Consider the following 11803-nt stretch of genomic DNA (forward strand, 5'->3'; position numbering starts at 1 on the left):
GCCAGAGGTGGTGCCAGCCTTTCCCAGTGTGGGGTGGAGGCTGGGCCTTGGTTTGCGCTCAGACGGGTAGGTGGCAGTGGTGCTGAGTGGGGAGGCTACAATATTTTAGGGTGGCTGTAGCCCCAAGTGCAGCCCCAGTCCAGCTCCCCCTGCCGAAAAGAGGCCAAAACAGCCCCTGGCTCTGAGTGCAGTGGCAGCCTGCCCACGCCCCATGCGCAGATCCGGAAGGCATGTGCCTCCATGCACACACCAGTGGCAGCCGCCCCTGGTCCCCAGATGAGCTGCAGCTCCATCCTGCGCCCTGCCCCACCCCACCCTCGCTGTGCAGCACCTGCACCTGTCCCAGCCCCACTCCCTCCCTCCCTCACCATGGAGGCCTCGATCTGCGCCCCCCCCCAATGCCCCTTTCCCACTACAGACTTACTGGCTGGATGCTGCTCTCCAAGCTGCCGATACAATATGGACCTGCGTATTGGTGCAACTCTAATTTTGTCAATATGCCAGTCGGTTTACATTTTATATGCAAAGCACATGCATCAATACAATCACATTATACCTGATAGCCTGAAGTAAGCTGCTACAGAATTATCACAATTATTGGTAGGCTTGTTAGTCTGAAGCCAAGCAAAAGGCAGGGCACTGTAGTGTGTTTACAGACCAGGGCTGCTCGACCTCTGGTATGCAGGCTCCCTACAGGTAATTTGGTGATGGGGAAGCGGAGGTAACACTAATTGCCATTCCCCTGCTGCCAAATTTCTAGACCCATGGGCCAGATACCATGGCTGCATGTGCTAAATCGCACTGGCATCCAGGGTTGCTCTGCAGCCAGATCTGCACACAGGGTCAGGCTGATGTGCTGGATTGCACCCATGGACTAACCTCACACAATGACCCTGCAGGGGATCAAGTTTGTAGACTAATCCTGTACTACTCGTGCAACCCATAAGGCTGGAAGTTTGGACATCATGGTTAGAAATTAATTGGTTCAGAGAAGCACAAGCTTCTATAGGCTAGAGCCTATTTTACCAGATGGTAAATCTAGAAAGATTAGGGCCATTTACTTTTTTTTCTCTTCCTTTCATTACAAAGTATTAGACAGTGACAGCATTTTTCATTTTACCATACCTTTCAGAGTACTGGCTGAAAATACATTTATACAAACAACAGTGACCATTTTCCTGAGTAAGCAAAGAAAAGTCATCTTAATTTCCATATTGAAAATCTTGAAATACTGCTGTAATTTTTATTGCCAATATATTTGCTATTTTCAAAACCAAAAAAACCTCCATTTAAAGGTTTATTTTACTTCAAATAAATTTAAAGCAGATATTTGTGAATACGTATATGGTATTCTACCTACTCTTGAAGATAGTTTCCATTCATAGTCCATTTCCTCAGTTTTATACACACAATTATTACAAGCTTAGACCTGAAAAACTACCATGTGACACAGAAGTGACAAAATGGACTTTATAATTCAGAATAACAAAGTGTGTGATCAGACTATGTGGGAATTACAAATGTTGATTATTTGCTATCACGTATAAGCAGCATTTCCCAACGGGTGTGTCGTGGCACACTGGTGTACTGTTGGGGAGGAGGGGGTGGCTCCAGCCAGTGATTCAGGTGCTGTGCCCCGCTCCCCCCCAGCACTCCGTGTCTGGCCATGCTCCTCCCCCCACCCCGCTCTGCATCCAGTGTGCTGCAATGTTTTTTTATTCATGTAAGTGTGCCATGGGATGGAAAAGGTGGGAAATGATGACATATAGCATTAGATACACTAGTTTATGCACTTCAGAAGTGTTATGAGGTGTTTAGAACAGATGGAAAAATACACTGTGCTTTCCCTATGTTACACAGGTCCTTTATTGTTAATGGTTGCAAAACACAGTGTATTGACTTTTATTACAGTATATCTATGGAGGACATTAACAATTATTTTTATATTAAGCTGCACAACATTAAAACTGTTCATGGAACTAGATTTAGTTGTCTGACTGTTTGCCTTCAACACCAAACAGGATCAGAAAAACATGTTCACTTTGATGTTGTTTCAGGAATTCTAGGAATTGGCCAAGATCCATGTGATAGTCATTCTTCAGTCCATAATCACCATGTGCTTGAAACTGTAAATCTTCAAAAGTAGTGAAGAGTCTAAGGTTATCCCCATTACCCTGAGTTTCTATGTTCTCGACATGCTTGCATGAAATGTGTTTCCAGTTGGGATATCTAATAACATGCCAGAACTCCTCACAGCTTTCTTTTATCCCCTCCACACAGATGATACCAGGTTTTCCTGTCAGGCAAAAACCAGTCAGATTTAACTGCTTTGCACAATCAAAAATCTTCTTTCTCAGTTCCTGCCTATATATATGATGGCTATAGATCCACATTCTATGAAATGTTCTTCTAAGTGCCTTTTCTTTTGGAGCTGCTTCAGAACAGACCTTTCTTTTTTGGAAGTAAGGTGTGGTATTGTCTTGAATCCACTGCAGAGCTGTACATATGCACAATTCTCCTGTATTCAAAGAACTGACATGAGAAGTGAGATGCTTGTTAAGCTGCAGTTGTTGCTCTCTGTCTAGTGCATTTGATCTTGCAAACAGCTGTGGTGCAGAATAAGGGTACGTGTGAGGCAAGATTACCTGCAAATCTACTTTTACCTTAAAGAAGGAAAGAAAAAACAATCAGATTTACGACTGAAGTGCATGTTAATTACAGGATTTTTCAGAACCACAAATTAGGCTCTACAAAGGAATGACTCTACCATGATAGCTATGAACAGTAATAGCTGTGATAGTTTCAGTAGCGAGGGCCAAGGTTTTTGGCAGGCATGCCACCATTTAGCTTCACACCCTCCATATACCACTCTTATCCCCTTTTCCTCCCTGATCTGCTGCTCTGTTCTTGCCACTCAGTCTTGTGCTCCTGGTTTGTCTGTTGCTCTGGTGTTTCCTTCTTGTGCTCCCTGCCTAATTTGCTGCTTTGTTTTCTGCTTTCTGCCCTACTTACTGCTGCGCTACCTGTTTCCTTACTGATCCTCCAGGTGTCGCACACTGGCTGTCCATGCCACGTGTTGGCCACCCTGGTTTAGAAAGTCACTAATGGAGCTCTCTGCCTCAGGTGAGTACTTGCTGGTGCTGGTGTGTTCTATGTCTCTGTTCTTACTCTGCAAAGACTCTGTTACTCCTCTCATCCACCTCAAGCAAACGTGCCCTCCCTTCATTCTTCTCCTTCTGCCCGGGAAAATTTTTGTGGGGATGTATTGACATAAAATTACCAGGTTAGGAAACATGGCATATTTTTTCTTTTCCATAGTTTCTTTTACTTTTTTTTTTTTTTTTTTTTTTTTTTTTTTTTTTTTTTTTTTTTTTTTTTTTTTTTTTTTTTTTTTTTTTTTTTTTTTTTTTTTTTTTTTTTTTTTTTTTTTTTTTTTTTTGATCCTTCCTGCCTCAAAAGGCTACTTTTGAAGAGAAGATATCCCTGCCACATTCTTCTATTTCTGGGCTGTGTTACTAGCTTGTGAAGTCAATGTAAGCTACAACTGCAGTAAGAAGTCAAGGTTTAGTGACTTTCAAGAATCCTACTATTGCTGTGTTTCTGCGGTAGCAGGATGGCAAGCTCTAAGCATGACAGTTTTCAGTACTCTCAGCTATTTTTCCTAATCATTCCCTCATGCTATGTGACAGAGAGATTTTGTGACTTGCACATGAATAACTGGGAAAGAAGACAAGTAACATATGCTGCAAAAAGGATTGTAGCGGTTTAATACCATTGCTAATCGGTGTGACTCCTGATTTCTGGCAAAAAGAAAATGTCAGGTATCTGAAACCCTCTTGTTCTCCATATACAATTTGGGTGCCACCTGTGATTAAAGAGCAGGCTTCTCTTAAGACATACAGGTGAGAATATTTTAGGCTGACCGATTATTACAATGGACATCTTTGAACTACGTATTGTATAAATGAGTGAGATATTCCTAAGTCAATTCTCAAAAGAACCCGACAGACAAAAATGCAGAACAACATCCCCAAACATGAAATTTTGGGAGTGTATTTAGTATTTGAATACAGTAATATAGGCGTTTGCAGTTATTCTGATTTGTTACCAGGCTATTTCCACTTTACTACCAAAAGCAGTGTTCTTCTGAGTATATGGGCTAAGGGACCAAAACATTTGCAACTCGCATCCTTTCAGATGACTTTTTAGACATCAGTAGTAAATAATCACTTGCTTTTATGACAATTAGTGAATTCTCTTTAAACCTCAGAATTGCGACTCAATTTTCCTAAAGTAGTCTGTACCAGAGTGACAAAGAATGTGTTAAAAAGGCATTACCTTAAAACACAGAAATTTCTCAATCACACTTTGAGTTTAAATGACTAGCTAAGGTTACAGTTTAACTCAAACTGGTGCAGTATCAAAACATTTCTGCATTTGTAATAATAGGATGGCATAACCATTCTTTTTTTTAGCGTTACATCATTTTTTAGGGACACAAGACCATTTGAATAAATTTCTGTCAAGTGTCTTAAATATGTTTAATTTATTGAGTGGATGTCTGAATTCTGGTATCAGATTCACTTTACAGACATTGCACCCCCCTGGCTTTCTGATATGCATCCCAGCTGTTCCTTAGAACTCCTCTTTGCCATGATGTCTATACAAATCTTGAAAATGGTTATGTGGTGTGTATGCAAAACTAATGTTGTGTCATTTCCTTGTATTGACACAATATCTGTATGAATCTGTTGTCTCTTGTTTTATGCTTAAATTATAAGCTCTCACAGTAGGGATCAACTTTGTGCAGTGGCTAGCACAAAAGGGTGCTTGGTTTATAGCAGGGGTGGGCAAAATACAGCCTGTGGGCCAAATTGGGCCCAAAGCAGATCTTTGTTTAGCCCGCTGCAAGTCCCTTGGTCCCGCCTGACCCAGGCACAGTTGACCTGTGGCACATCCTGCCACCACCTGGGCTGGGCCAGCTTCATAGCTGGCCTGCCTTTCTAGGCAGCCCAGGTGGCGGTGACTCCTTCCGGCTCCTGCCACCATAGGCCTCAGCCCCATAGTACTGGCAGGGACCCAAATGCACAGCCCTGATCCCGCGTGCCCCATGCCTGCTCTGGGTTTGCCCATCCAGGCTCAGCAGTGGTGGCACAGGACAGAAGTGACAAGAAAATAAAATTGGCTACTTACAGATGTAACCTCCTCCCCACCCCCACAACCAAAAAAAAAAAGGCAGGGGAAGAGGGGTTCCAGGAAAGAAAATTATTGAAAAGTGACAGCCACCTTTATGTCATTAATTAGCAACAGTTGTGAATGTTCAAAATCTTTCAGAATACAAATATACCATTAGGTTTTAAGCACTATTTTCACTGATGATGCTTAAAAATGCTGGAATGGCATTGCCTCATCCTCAGCTATAATGTTAAAAACAGGCTGAGGGCTGTCAAAATACGTTTATGCATTTCAAGGGCCTTGCATGCAAAAAATTATAGAAGGAATGATTTCAAATGGATCCCCAAGCCCTTCATACACTAGTCTATTTCCTCTGTATGGAGGATAGAACTGACCAAATAGCCATGATACCAAAAGTTCCCCTAAGCTCCAGCCTGCCACAATCCAATAGATGTAGCAAAATGAGAATTAAAAATTGAAAGGACCTCTGAAGATGTCTGTTGCTCTCCATGCCAACCAGCAGAATCAGAAAGCCCAAAGCTTAGAAAAGCTCAAGAAACCTATAGCTCACAGGTGAAGTTGTATGTTACATTTATACCATACTAAGGGCATTTGAAATGTATCTACACATTAAAACTCGTTAATTTGTGCTAAGCCACTGCTTCCCAAACTTTGCTTCAGCGTGACCCCATTTATGACCCCATTTCCTCAGCATAGCCCCCCACTCTCCGCCCATAGCCCCTTGGCCCCCACAGCAGTGCCTGAGCCCTGGCTGCAACCCGTGGGAGGTGGCGGCCAGTGTAATGCAGAGCCTGGCTTTCCCCCCAACCCCGTGCTGTTCCCTCCTCTGTGAGCAGCACTGCTAGAACAAAGCCCATGGGAGGCAAGGGTGGTGGGGAGGATGCAGGCTGCAGGCTTGGGGCTCCCCACCCAGCTACCCTCCCCCCAGGGGCTTCACGGCCCAGTGGGCAGGACCTGGTGCAGGAGGGAAGGAGCACTGCACCACCATGGCTGCCAATCTGAGGCGCCCTCTGTTCAGCCAGCAGCAGCATGGGCACATCTCCACACTGCTGCCACCCCCCATCTTGGCAGCCATAGTGGTACAGCACTCTCCCACAATGGGTCCCACCCTCTGGGCTGTAGAGGTGGCTCCTGCCTGGAGCTGGTACGACCCGGCTGCAGCCCCACGTGTCACTGTGGGTGGAGAAATCTCAGGGGACACGTTTTTGCAATCCCATCTGCTGATGTTGCAACCGCACTTGGGGTTGTGACCCACAGTTTGGGATCTGCTTAATGCTCTCTGAGTGTCTCAAAGTTGCACCCTTTCAGGCAAGGGTTAACAGGCCACCTAACTTATGTTAGGATAACTGCGGTCTGCTCCACAGACATGAAACAAGCAATCTGCAATCCTCCAGCATCCTAGTGTTGGAGAAGAAAGTTTTTTCCAATGTTTATAGGGTTAATCTATGTTGTAAGGATGGTTTATGGAACTGCCATTCCCTGGGAGCCTCCAGAATGAATGAACTCCTGACCTACTGGCCCAATTTACTAGCTGGACATGCACAAGTGAGGGAATGCCTGTGGACAGGGTATGATTGACAGGGGAATGTATCTTGTGAGAGAATATGATCGGATTTGACATGATTGACAATGAGTGATAGGACCTTTGCCTCGGAGGATTGGCTGTTAAGAAAAGGGCGATTGTGGCATATAAAAATCTGGAACTTTGGTAAGGGAGTGCGAGTGTACGGAAATGCATGGTGTGTAAGTGAGGATTCTGAGAGGTGTGGTGGTGTATGGGAGGGCCTGTCTTTGTGTGGTATTGCTGTGAATATTTGAATGAAAGAGAGGTTGTGTGTGTGGTTTGTGGTTCGTGAATGAGTTTGGTTCCATTCGGGTATTTTGATTCAGTCTTGTGATAGCTTGTGAGCCATAGTGCAAATGGTAGCTTACCCCGTGGAGGGAATGAGATACAGTGCACTAGAGCCCAATCTCACGCATTTGTCTCAGATCATCTGGTTTCAACCTGACGTGGATTGGCTTCCTCTCAACTTCAGTTCAGACTGTTATCAGATTGATCTTGACTTTGCTTTCTGTTTAATACTCCGATATTGGTAAAGTATAAATTGTACCTGTCTGTTCTCTGTATTTACATCTATTTAGCTGTTATTGTCCCTTACCTGTGTTAATATTCCCTACTGTCTTCTCAATAAATCTCTGTTCATATTTTTAACTTTTAAATCTGATTCTTTCGTGTATATCAGTAATTACCTCAACAAAACTCAAGGCTGGCATGTCCACCTCTCAGTATACAGTAAACCTATGCTAAGAGTGAGCCTGACACTAACTTGCCCTTATTGCTCACCACCCCAGTGGGTTATTTTGCCAGATGTATTTGTTCCTCCCCCCTGAACACAGATACAACCCAGGTGTCCAGGCTCATAGCCATGCCCCTGCTCACCAGCCCTCTAGTGACAACTCAGAGCTGTGCAAGCAAGAAATTATACTAACCCTTAGCCTGTGACTGCTCACAGCATTTTCCAACTTTAACACTGCTTAATAGTCCAAAGATTTATTATCATCTAAGTGTAATGTTTACCTTCACCCTATAATCACTACCTTTGTGCAAACAGTAAAGCCATGTTTTTTTGATAAATTCCAGTTGAAACAAGACCCCTGAGCATACTTTTAATAGTGCATTTGGCTATACCAAAATGTATGAAACATCCTTTTTTAAACTACTTAAGTGAAAATTTAAGAAATATGTATGGTTAACTAACACAAAAGGTAAGTGGAAATTCTCACCTTTGGCTCGTCTATGTTAACAGAAACCGAATAGTCAATTTGAGGTGGTAGCTCTTCCTTTGTGTTCTTCAAATAGAGCTGTATGCAGGTAAGAGCATTTTGGTCCCGAAGGTTTATTTCTCCTTTATTAGGAAACATTGAAAAAAGCATTTCCATCTCCAACAGCTGAAGCTCAAGGCATTCTTTTATGGAGACAGCCATTATGTTGCAACTATAAACCTAGACACCTAAAAACAGAAGAGATCAAATTAGCAGAAGAGTTTAATACCCAGCAATATTCCTCTGTCAGTGAAGGAAACATAAAACTGGGAGTTGTGTCTTAAAGTAAAACAAATTACACAACTACCACCACCATTGCCATAAGACCCAAAAAACCCATCACCACAAAACTGTGCGCCCTGCCACTTAATCCAAGAGGTCAAGGCCTCTCTGTCACCCACTGCTCTCACCTACATCAACCAGGTTCTGTGCAAGGTCAGTCTCTGCTCACCAAGTAGCCTCAGCCACCTGGAGCTCGTTGTAGAGTCTCTGCCTAGGCAGGCCCCAGAGCACTCCCTACCACACTATCTCAGTGGCCTGGTGAATACCAAGACTGTCCACTTTTGTAAAGTTCACTGCCGCCAGCTCTACACACTCATGGTCTGCATCCTCCAAACCATCCTTGCATCCCACCCAGACACCAAGTGGTGGAACACCCTTGGCAAGGGTCCCAGGTATATGAACCTGTATTCCTCCCTGATGCCGCAAGCCACCAGTGATCTTGAAGCCACCATCATGGGTGTGTTTCTGACATGAATCTCGGACACCCCTGATACCTGCTCCTTCTGTGAGCAGAGGGATACCCTGGCACATGCCTACCTGGCGTGTGCCGGCTGCTGCCCTTTCACTGTCTCCTCCAGAACCTCTTGCTTGGGTTCTCGCTAAACCACTCCCCATCCATGCACTAACCAAGTCCCAGGACGTCCTGGTCAACCTCTCCCTGGCCCTAGCCAAGCTAGCAGTCTACTTAACCAGCAAAAAGGAAACTGTAACAGAACACCTGGTGAACTGTGGGGCCATTTTCCTGTCCCTCATCTGTTCATGTCTCTGAGGGGAGTATCACTGGGCAGTGTCCACTGCAGGGGCGGGCAATTATTTTGAGCAGAGGGCCGCTTACTGAGTTTTGGCAAGCCATCGAGGGCCGCATGGCAGGCAGCCCAGGGCAGATTAATATTAATTTTCTAAATTTTTTAGGGGCCCTGTGGGCCGGATAGAATGGCCTGGTGGGCCGCATCCAGCCCCTAGGCCGCGTTTTGCCCACCCCTGGTCCACTGGCTCCTTGAGCTCGTTTGAGGGCCAGCGGGCACTGTCCGGTGTGCTTTGCTCAGTGGCCCTACTTGGCATGCTTGTTTTAACCCTCTGACCTGCACTACCATCCCTGTTCTTTTCATTTTGTCCCACAAATTCTGTTGTCCTCTTTTCCTGTGACCTCCCCACCTACAGGAGACCAATGAGTGACTTGGTGGGCTGGGCCCTTGCTCTTTTAAATGGGGCACTTGGTATCAACCTTTGCCCCTCACTCCAGTCCTCATTTCCTTTTTCAGTTATCCCAAGCAGTCAGTGATGTCCTCTTAGTGGCCTCCCTTATTAAAGAGCAGCTTATACTTTTACTTGGCAGGCACTGGCCCATGATCCTTGCTGGCACATCAAAAGGCCTTGCTTGAAATCTCTCACAAAGTGAACACGCTGAAGTTCAGGTTGCTCACCTGCAAGTGCCACGTGATATGGCAATGCAGCAACTGCACCCAGGGTGCCATGATGCGATTATTTGATCCTAATGAAGGCATTTTCATATCCCAGCTCCAATTAGATTGAAAAAAGAACATGAAAGGCCAATTGTGTTTCTGCCCTCGGACTTCGAGTCCGCTGGGGTGCCAGGCGGTCACGGCGGGGGGGCCCCCCCCCGCCCCTGAGACGTGACTCGACCCTTCGAGCCGATGACGTCACTTCGCCACACGTTCAAACCGCGTCACGGTAACGGCCGCGAAGGCAGTTCCTCACGGCTCGCCCCGCCTTCACGCGCCCGCAACGTGGCCCCACGCTCCCGCGACGGGGCGGGGCCGCTGGGTGTGAGGCTGCGCATGCGCCGCCCGGGCGGGCCACGCCATTGGCTGGGCTGTTCACCGCAGCGGCCCCGAGCGCGGGGGCGAGAGAGCGCGAATTGGCCTGACCTGGCGGCCTCAACACCGCGCGCGTACGCAGACGGTGCTTGTCCGTGGTGTGTCCCCTCGGCGGGGGACGCGCTGGGCACCGCTTGGCTCGCGCAGCTGCCCCCCCCACCCCGCAACGCCCCAGCGGCTGACTCACCGTCTCACCGCGCGCCTGGGGGTAGGGCTTGGACCCCCCGCTACGTCACAAGCTCCACAGAACACCCCTTCTGCGCCTCGCCAGGGGCGGGGCTTGCTAACAGGCCCCGCCCTCCGCGTTGCACGTTCCTCGGAGACGTAGAGTCTGAGATGTGCAGCCGGGTGAATTGACTGTCTCTTTGCAGCCATAGGAGCTGCATGAGCGGCACCAGAATTCGGCTGCACACGTGGGTTAACGCTGTGTCATGGTTTCAGAAAAGGTCAAGCTCAAAAAAAGTGTATAAAAGAGAGATTTTTTATTTCCAAAGAAAGTGGCATGTTCCAGCTAAATTAGAAGAGCGGGATTGTTCCAGGGAGGTCATGGGAGAGAGCCGAAATCACACTGATCACCAACACAGGCAAGATCTGGTCCTTCTTCCAGAAGCTGTATGCAAATCGAGGGTTTCCAGGAGGCTTCTCCAGGAGAATCCACTAATCAAGATCAGGTGTTATCAGGGTTCAAATTACACTGACTCTTGGGGTCTGCAAAAAAAATTGGGCTGTCCATCATGTTGCCCTAATAAAATTGGAGCCCCCCCAGTGTTAGGGCATAGCTTGTCATATTTTATGCTTTAAAGTTGCACCTGTTTATAGAGTGGTGAATTACAGTATTGTTTAAAGTTGTTTTTTTTACATTTAGGCTTATTTAATCATTGCTTAAGTTCTTTATAGCCTCTTTGTTATCTGAACTTTTCTGCAATATCAGCTGGTCTTGCCTCTTGCAAGGAGCTTATGGCCTTGAGTTTGCTCGCATGATGTTTCTTACCTTTTCTATCGCTATGAGAAGCTTTTCTAACACAACATAGTGATAGTTTTGTTACCAGCTCAAATTAACTGAATTTAGCACTAACTGGATGAATCAGAGGGATGAAATGATTGGATATGTTAATAAAAGGTGATAAGGAAGACCAATGGACAATGCCCAAAGTAAGACACAGGAAAAAGCCCAAATTAAGAGGCATGCTCATGATGGGTCTGTTGAACAAAGGAATATGCTGACAGGATAAAATATGAACAATATGTTGACTGCAAAGAGACCTAGCTGAAAGGCAGGCACCATCAAAGGAGTGAAGTTAAGGAAAAGCATAAAAGGTGCAGCAAGAAAGTTAGGTCTGTGTCGTTGTTGTCATCATTGTCACCATAAATCCAGCCTTCAACACCTGTCTGGACCATCCCAACCAACGACATACACTTTGCTTTAGGAACCGAGTGGCTGTCTTCTCTGCTGAGCAAAGTAACATCTGGGGTTGCGTGAGATTTTTCTACTAACTTTTTTCTCTCTGAATATAGAAACTGCTAAGAAACTCATACTAATAAAGTTAGACTTTGATTTTAGGACACTGAGTTGTCTGTGTTCGTATTTCATGTTCCATTTAAGGGTTAATTGTACTTTAATGATCCCTAAGCACTATCTGCTGGACAGTGGTGCTAATACCAGG

General features: G+C 45.7%; 1 protein-coding gene across 3 annotated transcripts; it reads right to left on the minus strand.

Annotated features, from left to right (window-relative positions):
* Positions 1-1263: 1263 nt before the first annotated feature.
* RWDD2A (RWD domain containing 2A) lies at positions 1264-10382 on the minus strand. Of its 3 annotated transcripts, none has more exons than XM_006033532.3 (3): positions 10327-10382; positions 7981-8207; positions 1264-2663 (listed from the first exon to the last, which is right to left on the minus strand). In XM_006033532.3, exons 2-3 carry the CDS (start codon positions 8179-8181, stop codon positions 1986-1988), a joined length of 879 nt encoding a protein of 292 aa, XP_006033594.1. In that variant the 5' UTR covers positions 8182-8207; positions 10327-10382; the 3' UTR covers positions 1264-1985. The 3 variants fall into 3 exon arrangements, with proteins under 3 accessions (XP_006033594.1, XP_014380107.1, XP_006033595.1); XM_014524621.2 differs by lacking the exon at positions 10327-10382 and adding an exon at positions 10191-10294; XM_006033533.3 differs by lacking the exon at positions 10327-10382 and adding an exon at positions 9726-9794.
* Positions 10383-11803: the final 1421 nt, after the last annotated feature.

The sequence above is a fragment of the Alligator sinensis genome, unplaced genomic scaffold (genome assembly GCF_000455745.1).
Source record: "Alligator sinensis unplaced genomic scaffold, ASM45574v1 scaffold180_1, whole genome shotgun sequence".
Taxonomy (NCBI): Eukaryota; Metazoa; Chordata; order Crocodylia; family Alligatoridae; genus Alligator; species Alligator sinensis.

Coding starts and splice junctions, on each gene's coding strand:
- RWDD2A (XM_006033532.3), bottom strand. CDS start 8,181: ATGGCTGTCTCCATAAAAGAATGCCTTGAGCTTCAGCTGTTGGAGATG. Junction 2,664..7,980: donor TTAACATAGACGAGCCAAAG/GTGAGAATTTCC, acceptor TCCTTCTTTAAG/GTAAAAGTAGATTTGCAGGT.